The following is a 25,242-nucleotide window of genomic DNA, read 5'->3' on the forward strand; positions in this document are numbered from 1 at the left end:
GATTTGATGAGACCTATTGGCCACGCCAGCCTTTCGCGCCGAGTGGCCAAACAACTTAATGACATTAATGGTAGATATGAGCAGTTACATCAGAGTCTCAGCAATGTTTAAAACAATTATCTTCGTGCCATTCATTGTTTTGAATGTTTCTTACAGATAATAAGATAACAATCACTACTTTGTATGACTGAACAATACACTGCCTACAAGTTTACACAAAAGGGAACCTCAGTGCTGCTTTTCAACACTTTTCCAAAATATGTAAATTCAATCCAGTCCACAGGCCAAACTGAGGCCTGACAACTATATCAGCAGTGTGTGAAAGATGTGTGAAGGGTACAGAATACTGTGTGAATGTGTAGTGTGTGAAGCCATTTGAGCCGTCGATAAGAAGCTAACGATAAAAGTGCTATATAAATGCAGTCCGTCTGCCTCCTACCATTCACTAAAGTGAGGTTAGTAGGTAGAAAAAACAAACTCCTTGATTGTAAAACTTTATTCAAAACAAACCATCACGAGTAACACATAGCAACAAAATGTTTGACATGTGAGAAGAGGTAGGAGTCATAGCTTTTCAAAGGTTATCTGTTCATGTGGGTGTAAGCGTGCGAGTCTTCAATAAATACTTTTTCATAAATCATTTTAAGTTAAGTTTTCATAGGGACTGTTAAAGGTGCAAAAACAATTCAAGTTACAGATGTAGTGTAATCTTCCAAAATCATTAGTTACATTTCTATGCGGACACAATAAACACGATCGAATATAAACTATACTTTCAGTATTTACAGAATGAAAAATACATTGCTACTCCCACTTAACTCGAATATGCATATATCTGTGCTTTTGCTGTTTAAACTCATTACTGTACAAAGCAGCCTCTTCAGCTTTTACTCCTGGCGAGACATCGTCTCAGGACTTCTTTTGCTTTTGTTTATTTGCACAAATATTTCAAAGTTAAAGATGATGTGCAAGATGTGATGCAATTCACTTCCTCCCTGTTGGGTGAATCCCCTGTTTCCTCTGAAATGAACCAATTTTACTCCAAATGTTATTTTGAATTCTGGTGTGATGAAGCCCAAGGTCTTTAAATTGCAAACATTAGATTAAAACATCTCTTCTAACAGTGGAAAGATAAAAAAAAAAAAAAAAACTTTCTCTTAAAAGATGGACAAGTACAACGCACAGACATTAAAAATTGTGACAACCTGCCACTGTCAGAATGTTCTACTGGAATGCAACAGGAAAGCCTCCATTTTAGCAACAAACCAATAATGAGCACCTGACAGCCAAGAGCTACGATGTGCAAGTAAGCAGAATGTAAAAAAAAAAATCAAAGCAGATACTATGGATAAAATTTACTTATGTCAGTATCCAACAGAACAGCATCTGTATATGTTTGTGCTGTAATCACACCATGTTTTCATGACTCGTCTTCACAGAGCCCAACACACTGTAGTGGATACACAAGTTTTAGTGAAGTTGAGACCAATAATAAAAAGTGCCTTATATATAGACCTGTGAAACACATTATGGTTTGATTGGAAGTGAAATAATAATGATGAAGTTTTGATATTTCATTTGACATTAGAATACATTGAATCCAATACTTAACTTTTAGCATGTGGGGCAGGTTAAACGGAGAGGAATCACAACAACCCTTTAGGCTACTAGATACGAGATATGATGGTGACTCTTGTATCCATTAAATGAATCTTACATCATGCAAACGACACGTGCCACCACTTCTTATATTGAAATTAGTTCTGGCATCAAACTTCAACACTGCAAACTAAGGTATCAAAAAAAGTTGCTACTGAAATTCAGGTATTATTTTGGCACTTATATTAGAGATAAAATGAACAGTCCTGAAATAGAAATGAACTGCTTTCAGATGGTGGTGAAAGATAAAACTCATCGGCTCACATTCTCATACGCTACAACGGGTGGAAAAGAGAACTGAGAAGTCAGAACTGCACCTGGACTATCAAACACTCGCCCAATTTTGCAAATGAATGGCAGGCCACCTAAACCGGTCGACATTGTGGAGAGCACACCGCATTCACCAGGGAGAGAAGATTTGAGACGTTGGGTAGAATTATATGTTAGCGTCTCATGATAATGAGATTCTTATTTCAACATTCTGAGATTTGAAATTATTATATCATTAAAATAGACTCACAAATATAAGCTCTGTATTTTCAGATGAGAAGCGTACCTCACAATTAGAAGGACCAGAGTTAAAAAAATATTTTGTTTACATTATGAAATATCGATATGATTTAACTAAATCTAACTTTATCATATTGCAGCAAATTCTCCTCTCTTAATTTCAAGGTAATGATTTTGTCATTTTAGAAATGCTTTATAATTTCGGGATTGGGATTTTTGTGAAAATTAGAGTTCACTTGTAATTTGGACAAAAACATCTTTTGGATACAGATCTCTTAATTAGCAACGCTCTGCTGGAATCATAAGGTTGTGCTGATTTGCTTTCTTTGCTGAATGCAATGTGCTTCTACACAATTTTGATTTTTGAACTTCCCTGGGTGCATTTCTTACCATAGTGTGGATTTCTGTTAGTGTTGGTTTCGGACTACACCCCCAACTATCATGTGAACAGCAGATTGTTAGACCCTGAGGGTATAAGAGAAGTGGGAACACCCTAAACCACCTAAGTTGACCATCCAGGGCCTGAGTCAGGACCAGTGAGGAGCACAAAGGTGGGGGCTACTCAGCAGGATGTGGGATGTTGAACGGCTCGGTCATCTCTCTGATAGAGGTGGTGTTCCCTCCACAGTCCACATACTGGTACATCTCCTGAGACACCTGCTCCACGTGGCCAAAGTACGTTGTTGTGACAGTCACTCTGCAGAGGGTGGAGAGGGACGGGGTTAGAGCTTACACAGTCAACTCAATGGTGTAAATTTGATTCGAATATATGAAGGAGGATCAACACAACTTACTGCATCATGAGGACAATGTTATGAACCCTGATGGTTTGCAGCGTGCAGAAGTCACTGGGAAATAAAACAAATGTTAGTACTTGTGCATTGTGGAGCAATTAGAAAATTACTGACAGTGTTTTCAGCAGGGAGAATCTTCCTAACCTGAAAAATCTACTGGTGTCTGAGTGGATAACTAAGAGTAAAGATTAAAACATCACAGTTAAGGTGGGACTCTTAAATTCAGGCCTGTGCCATATCATATAATAATGCTGATATTTAACAAAAAAATGGCTGATTCATGATTTCACCTGCATTGCAAGATTATGACATTTTGACTTAATTACTACATATTGTTTCACAACTGCTGTGAAGGACACAAGAGCAGCCATGGCAGCTCTGTGAGGCTCTACTGAATGCTATCATAATACAGATACTTAAACTGGGGGCGTCTGAAAAGAAGCTGTAAAATTGAAGTTAATATGTGAAATTTGAATATCCAACCAGGACTGGAGGAACTCTTACATAAGAACAACTCATTGGATCACCCACTGTCACTCGTGTTAAAGAATTCAGGTTGCGAAGAGGGCCTCTTACACTTGCCCAGCCTATTCCTGCACTAGTTTCTGAGCATTCGTAATATATAATACCTACCTACTGATACTGATACCTGTCTGTCTGACTGTATGTGGAATATAATAAATCATAAATAAACAAGTAACTAGCGCTCTGCAGTCAGTGGGGATGGGCCAGTGTGACTCCAGTCTGTGGACCGAGTTGAACAAGTCTTCTTCTACATCCCCACATAAACAACAGCAGCGGGAAGTAACTTGCAGCCATATCATTTTCATAATGTATTTTTAGAGTGTAGATAAGGTGTTGATGTCTGTCATGCCAACATTCACAGAATCACTTCCTGTTTGGCAATTTGTCTTCAAAGTTAAAGCACAACGTGTTTTTGTTGCTTGTGAATGTAGGTCAGAAGAATAGACCTCTGAAGTAGCCAATATGCAATATATGAAAACATAACATTAATTAAGTAAATAATGACAGCGCATTCCAAACAGGCATATTTACAATGACCTTACAATGATCTCACGCATCCAGCCAGATGTCATTTTAGAACTAGCTGGTACTGCCACCATGTGGTTTGAGTGGGACATGCAAATAAAAAAATGATTTCTTCTGTTTTGCTAAGAAACATATTCTACTTATACTCAACTATCTACTTGATGGTAAGAATCTAAAATTGATGCCTTAAAGAGTAGAAGATAAAAGCTAATGCCAGCACATTACTGACCGGGAGACACTTGAAAAAAAAAAATACATTTCCTCCTCTATATTTATGCAAATCTACATGTTTTCCATGCTCTGCCTCTGCACACACACTACTTACTACATGTAGCTCATCTCATCTGCGATGATGGTGGGAACCATGTAATCAATCTGGAAACAGAAAAGCAGTAAAGAGTAAAGCAGAGTTGTATCCACAGAGCCAGGCGGTGACCTGCTGAACAAACACTGTACCTGTTTCATGTCCAGAGGGCTGATGGCAATGATGTTTTTGATGCGGGATTTACCGATCACTGTCTTGGCAAACTGCACCTGGACTGTGATGTTGGCCACCTCCACTGAGTAGTAGTTGTTGTTGGTAATGTTCAGAGTGTTCTGGAAGGAGAAGTAGCAGAAAAGGTTTAAAGGTCCAGTGTGTAAGATTTAGGTGAAAGGGATCTATTGGCAGAAACTAATTACAAAAGAATCCTAGTGATGTTTTCACTAGTGTGTTTCTCCTAAATCATACAAATGATTGTTTTCTTTACCCTAGAATGGCCCCTTTATATTTAAATACTTATATTTACATCGGGATCAGGTCCTCTTTACGGAGGCCGCCATGTTTTTTACATTAGTCCAGACTGAACAAACTAAACACCTTTTGAGTTTTTATGACAACTGAAGCTACCACAGGTTCTTTCATGTTTGGAAGGAGAGGGTGAGGTGAGGGGTGTTCAGCTGTAACATGCAACTTCGCATTTAAATTCACTAGACATAAGATTTTATATTTTTACAAACTCATTAATATTAATGCCCTAAACATATCAGATTTTTTTTCAAGATGCATGAAATATTCTCTGAAAAATTAAAATGTTGAATATCACCTCACATTTCCTTTTCTCTTGCCCCACCTTCCTCTAAAATTCCATGGAAATCGATTGAGAAGTTTTTTGCGTAATCCTGCTCAAAACTTGAATCCTTTGATCAACTCAAAGCAGGCGAGAAGTAAAAAAGAGTGAGGTTGACTCATTTTAATTAAAGCCAGTGTGGACTTATGATCTCTTGACTCACACTACAATTACATTTACAAACAGCTGAAAAAAGGAAATACTACTCACACCCCTCACAGCTCTGACACATCACTGCTCTAACATTCCTCTTTCTTAAGCTCACCACCTACTCAGAATGGTTTAGGTAGATTAATGCCTGAATACATCTGGTGCAACTGGTGGTCATCTAGAAACTCCAAGCAACACTTTTTTTTTTCCATAAAGGTGTCTTAACATTATGTCTTCTAAATATTTGCTCCTGCCTCATATTCACTCTAACTGAAGTCTGCACATTGGACAAATTCTTATATGTGTTTCAGTCCAGAGTTCATCTTAATTGGCTTCGACCGTGCAGATAGCGACAGTCAGCAAACAGCAACTCTGATGCATGATGTTTGCTAATGGGGAGGTCACTAGTCTTATGCTTTTACACGGGACTGCAATGTCACTCACTATACTGTTCAAAAGTCACTCTGATTACTTGTTCAGGTAGCCTGGAGAATTGTGTACAGCTTTACCCGAAGTTTGCCTTTCACACATGTAAAACACAGCAGGAGGTTTTCTGCATAGACACGTTCAGTTCATTTCTAAAAGCAGATTATGTCAAAAAGTACTGTGCCCAAATTTTAAGAACATAAATGCAGGGTACGGATTTCTGCAACTGCTGTGCAATATTCTCCATCATTTTGCCTGCTCAATCACAATGAATCAGTTAAAGGTGTTGGTTTGGGGATCAGTAAGCTTATTTGCCAGTTAAAGGTTCAATGTGTAGAATTTTGTGATATCTAGTGGTGAAGTTGCATGTTGCAGCTGAACACCCCTCACCTCACCCTCTCCTTCCAAACATGAAAAAGAACCTGTGGTAGCTTCAGTTATCATAAAAACTCAAACAGCGTTTTAGGCTTGTTCGGTATACCGGTACTAAATTGGTACCGGGGTACTGATGCATTTAAAGTGGTACTATACAGCGCTTGGATAAGACCGGTACTTTTTTCTTTTACGTCGCTGCGTGACATTATCGCGTGAGCAAGCCGGGACGAGCAGGCGAGCGAGTGAGCGAGCAGCGCGGAGCAGGAGTCTGGCGACAGAGAGATATAAAGGAGAGAAAGAGACAGGAGCAGAGAGAGAATGGCAGCTGCTGCAACCATCGCCACACTGCAACTTGTAGATAAACCAGGTGTGTGAAGTGCTACAATTACTTCGGCTTGAAAACAAATGAGCACGGTGAAGCCACAAAACATGTGGCCAAGGGTGGAAACACTTCCAACTTGGCAAAACGCTTGAAGGACAAGCACCCAGACCTGCACAAGGAGTTCAGAAAACGACAGGTAATAACTTATTGAGCATGAAAAAAAGCCACATTCAGTGCTAAAAGCAAGCAACGCCAGCCCCCTTCACTCTCCATAAAAGTAGCTCTGGAAAAAATTGAAGCCTGTCTTTGTGGTATTTTATTTTCTGATGCATAATGTTATAGTTCTAAGATTTACTATTAAAATAAAGTCAACATTTTTTGAGTTTTCTTTTTATTTGGAGAAGTACCGAAAACTATCGAAATACATGTTGGTACCAGTACCAAAATGTTGGTACTGTGACAACACTAAGGTGTTTAGTTCGTCCAGTCTAGACTACTGTAAAAAACATGGCGGCCTCCGTAGAGAGGACCCCCTCGATGTAAATATAAAGTATTTAAATATAAAGGGCCTTTTCTGGGGTAAAGAAAACTACAATTCATACAATTTAGATAAAAACAAACTAGAGAAAACATCATGAGCATTATTCTACATTAAATTTCTGTCAATAGATCCCTTTCACCTAAATCTTACACACTGGACCTTTAACTGGTGTATAGCGCATGCTCATTATGCTAAACAGCAGTGGCCACGTGCTAAGTAAGCTGTGACGTCATTGTTTCCCAAATGCTACATTTGACATGTTCACAGAGACAAACAGAAAAGGGGAAAAGGGTTTGCATGTGGACAACAGGCTCAAGAAGTACATCACACTGCAGATTTCAGTAGTCAAAGGCTGCCGGAGTGGAAAAACTCACTGTGATGTTGAGATAGACGCTGCGCTTGTCTTGGTCGTAGCTGACGAAAATAGACTTCACCCCAACATAGGAGACGTCGATGGAGCGAGGGAAGAGGAAGAAGACGGCCAGACTGGACAGTAACAGGCAGACCACCACTGACGCCGAGACATACAACTTCCTGAAGGAGACGTAGACAACTGCTTACTAATTGCACAGTGATAACAAAATGTGAAATTCTATTTGTTGTATTGTTGCTCACATTGTCCAACAGTTATTTAGTCCTGGTAATATTTGTACCACTCAAGAATTAACTTGAACATAGCCCTGGGCGATAAGCTAATACTGTGATACCATCTAATTATTATCTACATTATTTTCCTATTTATTTTTTTAAAGAAGCCTTACTTGTGTTATACTGTATATTTTCTCCATCTACATCAATAGTATTCATGTTAATATTGCATCATAACTTCCTGCTATTCAATTACAGTGAGAGAACCACAGTGCATCATCTGCGCAAATGATGCCGTCTTCACACAAGGACAATGTGTGGAAGAAGAATATCAGTCCTGTTTACTTCATGCCATACATGTTGGCTTGATAAAATCCAAATTCAAAGACTGAAATATGACTTTGTTTTCATATTTCTGACATTTAAAAACATTATTTTTATGACACCACCAATGCCCTTTGGGGTTGATTATACCATTGACACTTTTAAGTGAATGTAGCCATGTCCTTAATTAAAAAAGCCAACCGCCATATACTTCATTTATTCAGTTCTTCATTTGTTGCTCTCAAAACGTGTTTCCTGTGGCCACGCCGAAGTATAGCACGTTTTTCCACGCTTATAGGGAGACTTTGTGCAACTTTATAAATTCAGTAAAAAAAATTTAAAACAGAGAAATTATCTTATTGCGTGCATTAGCCTTGTAGCTTTAATTCTGCAATCCATATACATACATTACACTGTTGATTGTGCAGTAGATATTGTTTAAATCTTAAATAGTGTGCGTTGTTCTCTTCAAAAGACACACACACAGACACACAAACACACGAAAGTACTTACGTCCTCCTGGGCCGTAGCCTTTGGTCGCTATATGGAATCAATGCCACCAATTGATTTTCTTGTCCTGAAACCGACAACAAACACTGATGAGTCACTGTCAGCTGTGAGGAAACTCAGTCCATGGCACAACTACAGCCTATTTTACATCATCCTCCTGGTTTATCTCTGGATTCTCACTGGTTACTGTATAATTATGTTGGACTAGGCCATGTATAAGAGCTCGACTCTCTCCACCTAGACCCCACACACAGTCGTGTTACCTCTGGGTATCCTCCCTGTGCCCTGACACGTTGGACACGTCACACTGTCCCGTCCTGTGAACTCCACATAAGGAAACTGGGAGACGTCTCCGTCCTTGCCATCCTCAGTTTGGGCGTCGTCCGGAGAGGAGAGCCTGTCCTCGTCATGGCCTTTCTGCTTGGTGAGGTGGGAAATTGACTTCCCCATAGTCACAACTAGAAAACACAAGACAAACAGAGAAAGCGTGTGGTTCGCAGTATAAGCTCAGTACAACAATGATGTCCACACCTGAGCTCAGTGATTGCTTTAAACCGGTCCCTGCCTTGGCCGATGTCGAAACAGTAAGACGTTCTTATCCTGACTGAGATAAGAGAACTGAACCATATGTTTCATACTGTACCTCACGACCAGCTTCTTCTGCTGCCACAAGAACACAACTATGGTTCGGGAGTTTAGGCCGTAGTAAAACTGACTTCTGATAAATACGTAATATGAAAATCTGGGAGATCTGCACGGTTGATTCAAATATTACCGTTTTCCACAGGAAAACATCATGGATGTGGATGACTCTGCATCGATGCAGTGACAGAACATAATTGGTTAATGTTTTCCACTATGTTCATTGTTTCAGCAGTGTTCCAGCCGGTCGTCCTGTGTAACAGTCTCTGTCAGACTCTGCTTCCTCCTCACTGATGTTTACTTTGTGTTTGTTTCATTCACTCCAGAGTTTATGAGACACATGTTTAAACCTGCTACACAACATAAGACGTAACGTGATGTGCACAGTCAGGATGTCAGGGTTAAACTGACCGCAACTATTCGGACTATGATCTGACGTCATTGATTAAAAACTAAATACACGGTGGTTATCAGCTCGTGTGTGAAGAGTAACAGAGATGAGCAGACACACACACACACACACACACTACTGCAGACAGAAGAGAAAATCTTCCCGCAGACAGTGTTTTAACTTCATTGCTGCAGAATAAGCGACGCCCCGTTCTTCCAGGAACATAAATTTGAATTCAGCAGGTTTTTATCAAGATCAGTTCTAAGTGTGAGTGATAAGGGGCCAGGCAGTGCCAACTTGATAGTAAAGGCTTTAATCAGAATATGTCTCTTTAATTAGGTGCAGCACACAAGTCTAAACTGACTGAAAGTCAAATAAGTGTGGAGAGCACTGACCACTGTCATAGACTTACTGTTGTAGTCTGTAAATCATGGAACAACTGTAATTACAGTAACAGTCTATAATACTTTTTAAAGCACTTTCTAAATACAAACAGTTCATATTGTCTGATTGATTGTATTAATATATGAAAAAGCAGCAACGTGCAGTAATATAGAAAATTGTTGATGTGATACATTGAAATGTATCGAGGTGCATTCGAATCGTTGACTGCTGAATCATAATCGAATCATGAGGCTAGTGGAGATGCACACCTCTACCGTTTTCCTGTCCTGAAACACAGACAGCACACGTCAATGAGTCACTATCATCTGTCCAGGGTGCAACTAAAGCCTATTTTACATAGTGCCTCTGTTAACCTCAGGATTCTCACTGGTTACTGTATAATGATGTGGACTAGGCCATTAAGAGAGCTTTTCAGTTTCCAGTCTGTTTCGTTTTCTGATTTTACAGCGCAAATGATCAATTCATGTATCAATGCAATAGCCAGCTGATGAAAATAATCATTAGTAGCAAATCTAATGAATTCCAATTGAATGTCACAAAAGTAGAAAAGTTTTAACTCTGCTTGCCTTTAAATATTTTTCTCTCCCAGGAACTAAACTCCAATACTATTGTGCTAATAGTCTCACACTTGACACTTTGAGCCTCACTGTGAGAAACTTAATGGAATCATCAGATCAGTAAATTGAGTCTTTTTCAGACACAAACAGGACACGGCCCTGTGGAAGCTTTTTTCGTTGCATGGCATTGTTTTTGCTGTCGTCACCTGAACTGTCACTGGAGAGTTGGAAGAAATATCTTCTTTTTCGAATAATTTGCTGAATAACTGAGCAGCAGTTCCACTTCTGACATTTTATAAACTTCGATGTCACGTGTCTGCCACACGACTCTACTCAACAGGACCTCTGCAGATTCCCTTTGCGATTCAGCCACATTTTTCTTCAGAGACAAAAACAAAGCTGTTCGACTTCTTGACACTGACAGTACACAATCATTCAGATGCTAGAATCTGTTCTGTCATCTGATCCAGTTGGACAGTAAGGGTTGGCATGAGGTTTTCATCCGTGTGAGTGTTGAGCAGTTGTCAATGAAAACTGAATGAGCTACTCTCTCAGTCTGTCATCTGCCGTGTCAGTCAATCCGCAGGTCAACACGTTCATGACGAGTCGCTGCTTCCAGCCTCTGGTTACCAAACAAAGCGGATTAGCATGTGTGGCGTTAGCATGTCCGCTCCATGACGGACTCAACCCGTTAGCTTAGCTCGGGCCTGTAAGCGCCCAGTTAACATACGGTCGAAAATGAATATCAGCCGTGACATACCGCATCTCATCTGCGGACGGACGAGCTGAGATGTTAGGTGTCTGATGTCATGTCGATGAAACGGATGAGGAATTACCTGAATGTGACTGTTGCTTCGGCGGACGTCAGCTGATCGCGGCTCGCGCAGGTTTGTTTATCTCCTGTGAAGCGCACATGCGCGGATATGACGCAGTGACGTCACAGAGCGCGACTGCGTCATGAAGCAGAAGCTCGCTCGGGACAAGACGCGGACTGTTCCTCTGACATCTGTCGTTTCAGCCTGGACAATACTTATGACAAGTTTGTGCTTTGTCTAAAATAAGCACTATTTGGATTGACAACATATGAGAAAGAACTAGAAGATGAATTGTACCTATGCAACCTCATTATAATGTTAGCCAAGTTTTATATTCATAAATGCAAGGTTCAAAAAAACCAAACCTTCTTATTGTGCATTTAAAAAAGAATAAGAACTTTACTTTATACAATTGTTTACCTCCCCAATCAATCAATTGATAAATCAATCAATCAATCAATCAATCAAATTGTATTTGTATAGCCCATATTCACAAATCTCAATTTGTCTCATAGGGCTTTAACAAGCTGTGACATCCTCTGCTCTCAACCCTCAACGAGAGGAAGGAAAACTACCAACAACCCTTTTAACAGGGAAAAAAATATAGTCCACGATCCATCATCACGATCCACTGCTGCTTTAAGGGTCCACCATCAGCTGCCACTTCCATCATGGTCCACCACTACGATCAGATGCCAACACGATACAGGATCCGCCATTATGATCACGATCTCTGATTCATGATCCACCATCATAATCCACGATGTGGCCACATTCACGGCCCTGGATCTGCGAGTGATAAGGCACAGGGACTCCTGGGAAGAAGTCAAGTGATTAATTGATTACACTGTTCTGGTTTTATTGATGAGTATAATTGGGTGTCATCTACATAGTGTGTCCTGATAATGTTTCCTAGTGGGTGCATATATAATGAGAATAAAATTGGGCCGACCACAGAACCCTGTGCAACACTGTGGTTAACTTTGGTGCGCATAGATGGCTCTTCATTAATTTGCACAAATTGGAATCGATCTGAAAAATAGGATCTAAACCAGTTTAGGGCGGTTCCTTTTATGCCAATTAACTGTTCTAATCTCTGTAATAAGATCTAACAGGAAAAGAACAGACACAAACCCTTGATCTGAAGCTATTAGAAGGTCATTAGCGACTTTTGCCAAGGCTGTCTCTGTGCTGTGATGAGCTCTTAACCCTGACTGAAAGTCTTCATATACATTACTTTCCTGGAGAAACTCACACAGCTGATTGGTTACAACCTTCTTGAGGATTTTAGACCGGAAAGGGATATTGGTCTGTATTTGGCTAAAATCTCAAGGTCCAGAGTGGGTTTTTTGAGAAGGGGTTTGATTATGGCTATCTTAAAGGACTGTGGTACATATCATGATGATAATGATAGATTGATTATATTCAGTAAAGTAATATTAGTTAGGGGTAGAATTTCTTTAAGTAATTTAGTAGGAATTGGATCTAAGATACAAATATCTAGGAGAACCTCCTACAACCAAAAAGCTGTGAAAACTTAAAGTTTATCCTCCAAATTTAGAATCTTCACTGAACTTCTTTGGGTATATAGCTATGTGTATGTATATATACTTTTGTCTGGTTTTTGCGTAAAACTTAGCACTTCGTGCCATTTTTGCTGGACCAATCTGGACCCCTGGTGCTGTGTATTTGGTGATTGTTTTGTTCCTTGTGTATGGTTATTTGTTAGATTTGCATTTTAGAAATAAAAGCGACAGTAATTTGAAGCTCATCTGGTTGTGGAAATCAGATGATCTTGTTTTTGAGCTTGGTTATTTTGTTTGCAACCCTGTGGATGTTAAACACAGGAACACTAGAACCTCTAGGCCATGAATCCATCCTTTTATACATTTTGTTGACCTCACCACATAGTCCTATTCATAGTTAACATATATGTCTACACCACTATAGGGGCATGTACTTCAAACATTGGCCGTTGAGTCTGTGCGATCCTTCAAAATCAACTAATGAAGAGGTCCAAGTCTAATAGCTCCAGCATAAATCTGATGGGTTTATCTGCTTCTTCATTTGAATTAAACCATTAAGGAAAATCCCATAATGGATAAACAGCTTTCATTTTATTTCCCTGCAGCGTAGCCTTTTAGGTTCCAGTCAGTTTGAAATCGACATTAAAACACAACAATAAACTGTATAACAATGTCTTTGACAGTTTTCTGAAGTTCTCACTGTAACTTTGTAACTGCAGTGTTAGCCCACTTGGTGGCAGTGTTTATCCAGGTTCTTTATGCTAGTCAGCCTCAGATCCGGTATGTTGCTGTGTTCACTGTTACTAATGTTTAACAGCCCAATTCATGCTTCTGCATTGAAACGGCGCATGCACGCAAAGTACGCCCATCGTTTTTGCATGATGTTAATCACATTCCAATCACAGCTCTAGTGGTCTGTGTCGCCTCGATGTGTAGTTAGATTTTTGGGTAAGTACACGTCAGGGTGCAGCGTAGGGCTCTGAAGCATGAATTGGGAAGTCTTGTGGTGGTAAATCAAACCAGTGTTTCTCAACCATTTAGCTTGTGACCCCCTATATCGTCTGGTTGGGACTCAATGGCACATATCAGATGTCTGGGTGCCAGCAAAGGGAAACGTCCCCATGTAAATGCAGTTTTTGGTATATGTCTGTTTCTGTGTGCATGTCAGTCAGGATGGAACTGTAAGCTGTGAGGCTATGTGCATACCATGCACCATACAAGAGCCTGGACTTGCTGTATGTTAATGTTGAAGAGGCCTGAAGGTTCTATCTTGCATACTACTTTTTCTATATGTGCACATATTTTCTTTTCACTAACTTTTATTGGTTTTATTTTATAGTCGTTTTTCCTTTTATACTTACTTACTTCCTCTCTCCAGACTATGAGTTGTGCATCAAAGCAGTTTCCCTGTGGGGATCAATAAAAGTTTTATCCATCCCTGCTGATACACTTAATGTTGGTTTCCATCTCTACATCTTTATACTCAGAACTCTTTTCCACCAACATGGAACAGGTCATGCAGCTAACTCTGAACTGTTTGGAACCTGAAAATTGGAACCAAAAAATAAGAGATTTTCATAGTGCAAACTGTGACAACAAAGAGAATGAAGACGGCATGTGAGAAATTGTTGATACTAATGCCTGGGCCACACTGGGTCCATGTGCAGCGTGTGTGACGGCTGCGTTGCTGATCTGCAGCAACTCACAGGCATCTGTTGTTCACACTGGGAGTGTGTCTGCTGCAGAGCTGCTACCTGAGTTTCCGGTATGACTACTGTGTATTCTTGAATACAAGTACCAGTATGTACTCAACTAAATGCCAGGACTCTGCCGTATGAAGCCGTACATCTTGACGCCTCTGGGCAGTGTATGAGTAACGTACGATCGTGACAGTGCAGCACATTATAGATGCACTGTATGTGTGTGTGTGTGAATGGGTAAATGGCAAAACTGTATCGTAATGAGCTTTGAGTGGTCATAAGGAAGAGACAAGCGCTATACAGATACAGACCATTTACTATGTTGACATTCTATGGGCCCCATTGTGTCTCCCAATAAAGTACCAAGACAGATAAAACACATGTAGCAGCAAATTCAAAGGCATTCAGTGACCTTGTTAACAGGAACAATTGGTTACTGTATATTTCTTGGCATGTGCAAAGCCTTTGCTGTTATGGTGGCTCACTTCCACCAGCAACCTGGTGCAGGAAAACACATTCAGAATTTTAAACAATTAGTGAAATTTGCACAATCTGAAGTACATTATCTGAGGTGGTCTAAAAACCAGCAGATGTAAAGATTGGTTTATGTGTCAGTAATCTCAGTTTGAGTCAGACAATAAATCCGTGTTTCCTGTGCACGCTGGTTTCCAGAGTCTGTCCAGTCCAGTCAGGGCACAAGCTGAAGTATTATGTTTTTATTCTCTGCAGTGGAAAGCTGTCATATTTCATCCTGCTGTAATCCGACAGGTCGGTCAGCCGTTATCACATCAAAGCAGAGGTTTCAACCTTTCATGCACACACTTGAAGAGCAGCTGTCGGCTGTAAGAGTCGCTGTCCCCATCCAGCATTCACTCCAGAAGCACTCTTTGTTTGCTAAACATAAGCGCCCATGCTGCTGCTGCTCAAGTGTAATCACTCATGCAGGCACTTCACTGCTCAGTTGTTATACTCTGAGTGACTATGATTAATTGTTGTGTTGCTGCTGCTGCTGCATTGTGCCTCAATTTGCCTGCAACCTATAGTACTGGTTCACAGTATCAACACAGCTCCTCAGCTCTGGACACAATGATCTCATAGAAGTTTATGGCTACTGTCACTCATTCACTGTGGATAATATACGAGCATATATTATACTGGGCAGATGAGAGGGTGACTAATGTATGTATTTTATTTTTTTTACTTTCTGCCTCAGGGAGAATCACTTTGGTTTGCTTTGTTCAAATTATGGGATAAAGTGGAGATGAGGATCATGTTAAGTGTTTTTTTCCAAATCAATTTATAGCGTCTGAATAGCACCATTAATCGACTTTCCGTCAGGAACACTTTGTGATGATTTACCCATTTGTTGCAAATGGGCATAGAGTTATGACTGGCGCTGAAGGCTCCATTCTTTGGATTAGCCGATAAGCTAAAAGGGGAAACAGGGAACATATGCAGAACCCCCCAGTGGGCGTAGCAGGCAAGGTACGTTTGTTTAAGATGAATATCGTTTACTACGACTGTGTTTTAACCCGGTGCTAAAGGGTGGAGGCTGGGGTGGTGGAGGCAAGTTGTAGCTGAGCAGGGATCAGTTAGGATGAGATCGTATTTAAAGGGACTGCTTTGGTGAGAGAATGGGCTGTGATTGGTGGGTGACTGACGAACACCCATAAACCAATCAGTAGCTGGCAGCCGAGCACATGACTCCGTGTCCTGCATGAACTATCTCAATGCTTCATTTGTTGCGTTCATGCTTTCACTGATGACACACAGGCCATGTCCAGAATACTGTTTTGGGTGCAGACATATTTAGAACTATTATATAATTAGCACTCATTAAAGCACATACCTATACCAAGTCCAAACAAATTAAAGTCAATCAAGTTGCACCAGGTTGCACACAATCACAATCCCCTATATCTGGCTGATTTCTGTCATCATATTCCATGAATTATAATCCTGTAAATTAGTGAAAATGTAAATAAATGTCATCAAGTTAAAGAAATCAATAAAGAAATTCCTGGATCCTAGTTTGACAAAAACACAGAAATCATAAGTCATTCGAATATGCACTCTACATGTATCAGAATCAGAATTATTTATTGTCATTGTAACAATGTGGCATTGAACAACGAAATTAAGGTGCAGGTAAAAAAGTGAAAATAAATAGATAAAAGGTCTGTAAGAAAAAAAAAGAATACGTTAAAAAATAAAAATACACTATGCTATAGAGAAAGGAATGAGAATAACCTAAACTAACAGCAATCATACAGTCGTCCAGTCATACATTTATCAAAAATACTGCACACGATGTATTCCACATGGGATTGTATTTCACATGGTGATGATATATTGCACATGGTAGGGTATCTAGCAGCATTTAGTTATGTAACGGCTTATGGGTAAAGAAAAAACCTCATGTATATAAAGTGCCCTGTGATAATAATCCTTCCATATTTATTCAAGCATCTTTGTGCTCTGCATCATTGCACTATTTCTCCATTTCACCGTCATTGTTGTTTTTATATTCATATATATATATATATATATATATATACGTATATTCTTATGTGTACATAGTTGTAAAATGTTTATGCTTAACCCTGCTTTGTTGTCCTTGTTTTGTTTATTTTTCTATTGGTCTCTTTATGTAAGTTGAGCGCAATGAAACATCCTTGTATGTGTACACATACATGGCCAATAAAGCTGATTCTGATGTTTATTTTCAATGACAGCCTGTCACTGAAATTATGTGTGTGTTTGTAACTTGACACTGGAAACTGCTGTGTCATCTCTGACTGGTGAATATTAACTCCTGACAGCAAGTGCTTTTCCATGAACTGTTGGGACATTGGCTTGCAAAATGAGTTCCAAAGTTGTGCTGAGTGGCACAAGAGAATAAAGGTCAAATTTGTGTGCACATTATAGCTGCAAGAATGGGTTGGAGCTTCCCTACCTCTTTATTACGTCAACCTTGGAGGCTATGTTTTTGCTTGTATTCGTCTGTACAATGTGATGCAGATCCAAGTAAACGTGTGTTTCTGATGAATTTAAATGTGGTTACATGAAGGGACTGTTGGGCAAACTGCTCTACCTCCAACCTCACTGTAACCCCACTTCACATCTCCGACCACTTCTTCATCTCTTGCTCTCTCCCACTCTCCTAATCTGACAACCCTGTCTCATGAACCGATTCTGTACCTGTCCATCGCAACATTCGCTCCCTCTCCTCCTCCTCTCTGTTTTATCAGCCCTCCCTTCATCTGACTCTTTTTCACTCATGGATCCTAACTCAGCCACAGACACTCTCGTCTCTACTCTGTCCTCTCTAGATTCTCTCTTTCCTGTTAATTCACTGCAGTTGCGCAAGTCCTCCCCAGCTCCGCGGTTGTTTGACTCAGTGTGTGCGAGCGGCAAAAAGGAAATGTCAGAAATCCAAATACCCTGATGACCTTCTTACATGTCAGTTTCTTTTTTCCTCCTTCTCTGCCTCCGTTTCTGCAGCCAAATGCCCTTTTTATCAAACAAAAATTCCATCCTCATTCTCAAATCCCCCAAAACTCCATCTTTTCTAACCTCCTTGACCCCCCATGGCCCCCTTCCCCTTTCTACCAAGCCACTTTGTCAAATACTTCGCCCTTCATTCTTCAACCGACCTTCTGAAATAACCTTTCCATCAAGCACATCTTCATCCCCTACTCTATCCTCTTTCACCCCCTGTCTCTCAATCAAGTTCTTACTCTGGTAACCTCCACCCCCCGTCTACACATCTTCCGCCGCAGGCTAAAAACACATCTCTTCCGACCACACCTTGGCTAAGAAATTCTAAGTCAAGTCGCACTTATATATTTTACTTACATTTCGCAGTCTATAATTTGGCTTTTTTGAAGCTAATGTACTAACATGATTCTTGCTGTTTTGGGTTTGTACCCTCATGGTTGAATGCACTTATTGGAAGTCACTTTGGATAAAAAGTGTCAGCTAAATGATGTAGGCACTACAGACTGCAACGGAAAGAAACACAAGTAGCATTAATGATGGTATACTTTTCGTACATGTCCCTCTGAGATGATGCAATATGCATGTCAATGTGTCATCAGTCTGTGCTATGAAAAAAAAAAAACGATTAAAAATGATTAAAAGGTCACTCAGCTCATTTTCAACCTGAATCCCATCGTCCTGTAAAAGCTCTGGTGGTTCCTTTGGTTAATCTCCAGCTGTGTTCTCACATCGGGCTCATTCGGACATAATCTTGAGTTTTTACTAGAAAGCTACAGGATAAATTGTATTGGATTTGGCTGCAACACTTTTTTAGTCCAAAAGTGTTTTGTGGACTCAAACAAAGTCTGGTATTAGACAATGGAACAGATAAGATATATTACATTTCATGTATATACAAAGGATATACAAAGAATTTGGTCTCAACATGTACAAGTTAGTGGTCATTGCAGCCAAATTGTTAATTTCTGTGATATGAGGCACTGTGTCCATTGACTAAATGTCTAAAACCCTGGGTAACAGGTCATAATTATTTATTCAGAAGTGAGACTTGATTCACAATGGCTTTGATTCTCCTCACTACATCAAGAGAAACTTTGACTCTTTGACCTTCTTCAGTGCAGATTGAGGAACTGTTTCATCAAGTGTCTCTGATTAGCTGCAGTACAAATCAGCAGCTCCTGATTAGCTTCTGATTGCTCCTAATGGTAAAATTGCTGTCATTTTCATTTCTGCTGGCCACACAAGTAGACTTGTCTGTGTTTTGTCTTTGCTGCATACTGAGTGGGACTCAAATGTGCAGACAGCACATGTTTCCTCACCTTCACTAACAGGAGCAGGGTCACGGTGCCCTCCTCCACAATAGCACATTATACAACTCTGATGTACTGTACATGGAGGCATTAGTCATTTATTTGTGTGAATTATGCAAGTAAGGTGAGAATATTTCTAACCACCAAATCCCTCACTGCTGTTGAAATGGGTCCAACCATGCAGGTAAACTGAGGCAGAGTCTCCCATCATGCATTGGGAAAAAGTCAAATACACACAATTCAAGTTATGAGACATTTGGAGTTCCCTCTCCACCTGAGCTGGAATTTGTTGGACTCTAAAGGCAAAGACCATGGAAGCACAAACAATGTCAAACACTACATTGTTTGTAGTGTTCAGATTTTTCTGTCCTGAACCCACTTGACTGGAGAACCTCCTTCTGCATTCTTCACAATCTTCACAAACCCCATTGTGTGGACATTTCTGGCTTATGCAGCACATTGAATAGCGCCCAGGTGCTAGCTGTTACAAATGGTAAATGGTTTGTGTTTATATTGCACTTTTCTAGTCTTGATGACAACTCAAAGCACTTTACAGTACAGTTTTTCACCCATTCACACTGACATTCATACAGTGCATCTATGTGCAGTACTTTTCTCTATGAGAAGTGGCAATTTGGGGTTCAGTATCTTGTTCAGGATTCTGATTAGAGGACAACCGCTCTAACCCCTGTGCCACAGTTGCCAAAAAGGAACCCTGAATAAGGGCCCATGAAAGGGAGCAACTAAAAATGAGACAAAAAACTTTTTACTTTGTCTACTGGATTAACAACACTCCTCACTAGGTATCCTGTTTGACTAAGCTGCAGCAGTGAAATTTTGCAGAAATCATATTGAAAACCATAAATATATTGAGGGGAAGTGAGTTATCTCATTATCCAACAGAATTACAATCCATGCACGGAATGCTATGTGCTCAGTGTTAAATATTCATGCAGCTGTGGGGTATACTCCCTCAGAGAACCACTCCTTACATATCCTCGGTGTCTAATGATAGACCCATTGTATGCTAGTGGTATTTCAATCCCAGTTTGGCCTAGCACAGTTAGTCTGACTGCTGTGTGTGCTTAGCATGGCTAATCTCAATATATCACTCCCTCTGATAAAGTCATACTTGAGCAAGGAAATTGATTTTTAAAGAATGAGGAGGATGCCTTTTATTTTGCCTCATTATGTGATTCATTACACACATTGCAGTGATCTGTGATATCCAACATTAATTTAAAAATGTATGTATGTGACTGAAAGTATACATTTAAAGAATGTAAATCCAATGCAAACAATATCAGAACATCGTGGAAATTTCAAATGATGTTTACACACGTTTCCACGTAACCCTGCCACAATTAAAGAGACATGTTAATCTGTGCTTTCATTTTATGATCCACAAAACCGTGGGCACAGATTACAAATCTGAGATCATGGGTTATTAACCGTGTCTAAGGACGGCAATTAATCAGAGGACTAGAGCCGGGGGGGGGGTTACCTGAACATTATTATATTTAATAGCAAAATCATCAGTACTTTGGATCTAAAATGGAGGCAAGGGCCTGGAATATATTGCACAAATTGTTTTAATCAATCAATCAATCAAATTTTATTTGTATAGCCCATATTCCCAAATCACAATTTGTCTCATAGGGCTTTAACAAGCTGTGACATCCTCTGCTCTTAACCCTCAACAAGAGGAAGGAAAAACTACCAAATAAAAACCTTTTAACAGGGAAAAAATAATGTAGAAACCTCAGAGAGAGCCACATGTGAGGGATCCCTCTCCCAGGACGGACAGAGGTGCAATAGATGCCACGTGTGATGGAGAACGTCAGAAAAATAAGAGTAATTACAGCATTGGTTAGAGTGAATGGTTTGTAGCATGATGGAAGGTAAATGAATTGAGGAATTATTGTCAGTAATGGTCGAGCATCTGAGGAGACATATTGTATATCAAGCAGTCTTGTTGTAGTCATAGTCCATGATCAGGATCCACCATCATAGTTCATTATCATAATCCACTGCTGCCATCAGGGTCCACCATCAGCTGCCACCTCCATCATGGTCCACCACTATGATCAGATGTCAGCATGGTACAGGATCTGCCATTACTATCACGATCAGCCGGCACGATACAGGATCTGTTTTATGTGTAAGGAAAACTACTGCCCAAAAGAGTGTTTTGCTGCATTAGACCTTTCCACATATCACATGGTCATACTCTGTCTGAACTGTCTTACAAATCTGAGATGCATCATCTAGAACTCATTATGTTGAATAAAGTAACTTGATTTTTCATGCTTACTTGCGCTTATCTCTTTGTTTGTATATGTGTAGAGGGATCTGCTTCCTCAGCCTCACTGCCTTCACTTTGGCCAGAATCATTACAAATAACAAATATCAGATAAAAAAAATAAAAACAGCAAAGATGTTTTGCTTTGGGATTTTTTTAACAAGTCAAAGTTGCTCAGCTAAATATTCTAAAGGTAAATATTTTGGAAGATGCCTGTTTTTTTTAATTCATTATTATCCCAACCTTGATACAAACCAACAAAATACAGCTGACAACAAATGTAAATATCATTATCCTCAATCTCTTTGTTGTTCCCTTGAAGATGCCTAAGAGACCTCTTCTCCATTGCCTAGAAAATTGGCAACTTGGTCCCATTCTTGTTTTTTTTAGGTTCAGGACCTTTGACAAAGTTGCAAGATGTTTGCTAAGCTGCATCGACCCTAGGAGTTCAGGGTTCTGAATGTGAGACTTATCATCAAGTTCTGTCCTCTGTTAGGAGACAAACAATGAGGTCTTTAAGACAGGAATTTGTTTTCTTCTTGAACTCCACATTCTCTTATTTTGTTCATGGGGCGCATTGAGGCATCTGCCATGTCTAGCATTAGCAGCACAGCAACTGTGTGCCCTTCTTTAGCCTTAATTTCCACATGACTAAAGTGTTTACAGAAAAATACTCAAACTTTGTATGCCCATGGCAAAACTGTGTGTAGGCCAGTTGTGTCCCTCCTGAGGAAACATTTTAGTTGCATCTTTGTAACCTCTCCTCCATGTCTTTGGTTTAATATTATTATCTTTGCAAAAGTTACTTTGAAAAGTTCACCAAAGGTTTTTGGTGTTGGCCTCGTTCCCAACTTCTCAGATGCTAAGTTTTTTCACGATGTTGAAGTTGTTGCACATCATCTGTGAAAGTAGAGCAGCTTGTTAAAATACACAATCATGTCGGGTGGTCAAAACTGTTTGTGAGGAAAGTTCAGCCCACTTTGTGGTAAGCCCGTCTGGGTTTAAGTTGACTTCATCAGCTCACTGTCTTTGGCCGTTAGAAAGGTACGATATCATATCGTTTGATATCAACTTCCAACTTTGTGGAGCTCCTGACAGATATACTCATATTTGGTGGGATCCTTCAGGGGTGGACTGGGAAATGTTTTTCACACAAAGCACCAGACCTCTAATTTTGTAGGCTAACCCCATTCGTTAATGTAATGGTACCAGACTAGTAAACAAGTAACTCACTGCCCCCTGCCATCTTTTTTGATAACGTCATTTTTGTCCATCTCCTTCTCTTTTGCCACAACCAAAACTAAATATGACATTTCAAGGGCTTTTACTTTGAAATTCTACATCAGAGTGTCCTGATATTATCTGGGATTGACTGGGTGAGATGGTGAACTCATTATGAAGTGAAATTAGTCTGTGGAAACAGATTGTTTCCCAATGACAGTTTGTTATTATGTTGTTTGAATTGAATAATATTCCACATATTATATTATATTTTCAATACATTCATTTGTTACCTCATTAATTCATCCATGCATTCACTGACTTAACAAATGTGATTTCCCATTTACAGGAAGGCCATTTTATTTTGAAATCATCCTAAAATGCCCCTAACTTAATGCTTAGAAACAATTCACCCTGTGAAATGAGTGGGGGCTAGTTTGACTATGAGTGTCAGAGTGGAGGCTGGTGTGACTGCAGTCCTGTACTGCTGTACAGTGAGTGTCACTTGTCTGACCTGGGGCCTTATTTATAAAACAGTGTGCAAGCGCAAAGAAATGTTCAGGTTTAGAAAAAACCTGAGCCAGAACCCTTCCCTGCGGCTTACTGCAGAGAGCTGTGTCCGATACAGATCCTCACATAATGGGATGGGTTAGTCAGGTAGCCCAGCACGATATGAAGAAGAGGTCCACTCCAGCATGCTCCAGTTTGTCCCTCAGAAGTGCTGGTCAGTATATGTTGAAAGCACAGGAGAAATCAAGGAACATGATCCTCACAGTGGTCCCAGGCTCCTCCAGGTGAGACAGAGCTCTGTGCCAGGCTGATAGGCAAACTGCAGGTGCCTGATCAAACCTGGTAAAGAACAAGTTCACATCATTTGCACACTTCTGCTCCCCTGCAGCCTGGCACTCAGCTTTTTTGTGGCCAGAGATGGTTTTCAGGCCTCTCCAGACTTCCTCGTGTAGCTTTCAGCCATTTATTTTCTCTGTCTTCTCTGTCTCTCCCATCTTTGGATAACATGTTTCACTTTTCATTGTGCTGAGTATATTTAACAAACACACCAAAACCAATCTTCAAATCATATTAACTGTTTACTTCTTCTCTCATAAGTGCCCAATTGATAATGACACCCCAGGGCACAAAAATCCAAAATGGCTTATACACCAACTAAATATGTCCAGATTTAAAAAGTGGAGAGACAGTTATGACCTTTTGTTTTTCAGTTGTGACATCATTCCGCATGGGAATTGTGGGAAACAAAACATGTCCCAGTGGACCAAAAGAAGAGACACTACAGGCTCAATAATCAATGCCCTTTTATTCCCATGGTCTTTTTTATGACCGGTCATTTATTTCCCTCTCGAATGTAACATCACTGTCTGAGATTCCCTTTCCCTTCAGACTTAAGAACAGTTTCTACCCTCATGCCACCAGGTTCCTAAACTTGCAGTCAACATCACCAACAACCCTCTGCACATCTTTTTCCTGCCTGTTGGAAAAATGTGAAACAACTGATACACACGGTGCAATAATTATTCACACACACTCCATACAATTAAAGTTGTTACTTCATATGCAACAAATTTCACACCGCACCTTTGAATGTATATAGTTTTAGTTTTGCATTTATTTAATTTGACTTTGGCACTGCTGAACTGACAAATAAAAGTTGAGTGTTGGTATGTTACCTGTAGCAGGCTATTGGACAGGAACTTTGTCACAGTGTCATTTATAACTATTCAGGTGCTGATTCCATATTAATACTGTAGGGTGGAAATATGCACTTAAGCACTTTATTAAGAACACAACAGGAATACTGTGAGGAAGCCTCACAATATTTTCCCAAGCCTCAATCCTTTGTGACATTGATTCCTCAAGATGTCAGAAACTGTCCTTTGAGATTCTGCTCCATGTTGACATGATTATGTGTCATGTCTTCTCTGTAGATTTGTCCTTATTTGACATTTCCAGTAAATCTCCTAAATCCAAAGGTAATGGTAAATTATGAGAGGTTAAAAAAAGAAAAGAAATGGGGCTTGTCTGTCTAATGAAGTAATTTATAAAAACAGCTGCACAAAATGATGAAGGACATCCTCGCTCTCCACATTCCCAATGTAAGTATTTGGCAGCTAAGCACTTGTTTGTACCCTTTACAAACAAAACATGATAAAATGCTCAGACACTTGAACTGTGCTTTGACCTTTTAGACACTGATGGCATGTCAGTGCCCTCCTAGTGGTAAAGCTCTAGATTACATTACTGTAGATTACTGTAGATTAGAGATTACTGTGTAATGTATATTATTATAGATTACTGTGTAATGTATATTATTATAGATTACTGTGAATGGAAATGTGCATATGGTTCTAACCCCAAAGGGATTTATCTGATTTTGAATATAACATATATGTGTGAGTAAAGAGTATCCCTGAGACAGTCCAGCACATTATAGAAGGCTATAAAATGCAGGCAGGTAAGTCATGCATTGAATGCTATAACCCAGTGGCTGGCTTAGTG

The 25,242-nt window shown here is 39.8% G+C and overlaps 1 protein-coding gene across 1 annotated transcript; it reads right to left on the bottom strand.

Annotated features, from left to right (window-relative positions):
* Positions 1–481: 481 nt before the first annotated feature.
* Positions 482–11,322, bottom strand: tmem106bb (transmembrane protein 106Bb). The gene is made up of 8 exons (XM_020090911.2): positions 11,190–11,322; positions 8,622–8,816; positions 8,362–8,425; positions 7,311–7,470; positions 4,470–4,610; positions 4,339–4,388; positions 2,964–3,017; positions 482–2,866 (listed from the first exon to the last, which is right to left on the bottom strand). The coding sequence occupies exons 2-8, from the start codon at positions 8,806–8,808 to the stop codon at positions 2,728–2,730; spliced, it is 795 nt and encodes a 264-aa protein (XP_019946470.1). The 5' UTR covers positions 8,809–8,816; positions 11,190–11,322; the 3' UTR covers positions 482–2,727.
* Between the last annotated feature and the right edge of the window lie 13,920 nt (positions 11,323–25,242).

The sequence above is a fragment of the Paralichthys olivaceus genome, chromosome 20 (assembly GCF_024713975.1).
Source record: "Paralichthys olivaceus isolate ysfri-2021 chromosome 20, ASM2471397v2, whole genome shotgun sequence".
In the NCBI taxonomy this organism is placed as follows: Eukaryota; Metazoa; Chordata; class Actinopteri; order Pleuronectiformes; family Paralichthyidae; genus Paralichthys; species Paralichthys olivaceus.

Excerpts from the sequence above, each read along its gene's own strand:
- tmem106bb (XM_020090911.2), bottom strand. The coding sequence starts at position 8,808 with ATGGGGAAGTCAATTTCCCACCTCACCAAGCAGAAAGGCCATGACGAG. Across the intron at positions 7,471-8,361 it reads AGGCTACGGCCCAGGAGGAC|GAAGTTGTATGTCTCGGCGT; the intron begins GTAAGTACTTTC and ends CGTCTCCTTCAG. Across the intron at positions 4,611-7,310 it reads GCGTCTATCTCAACATCACA|AACACTCTGAACATTACCAA; the intron begins GTGAGTTTTTCC and ends TTCTCCTTCCAG.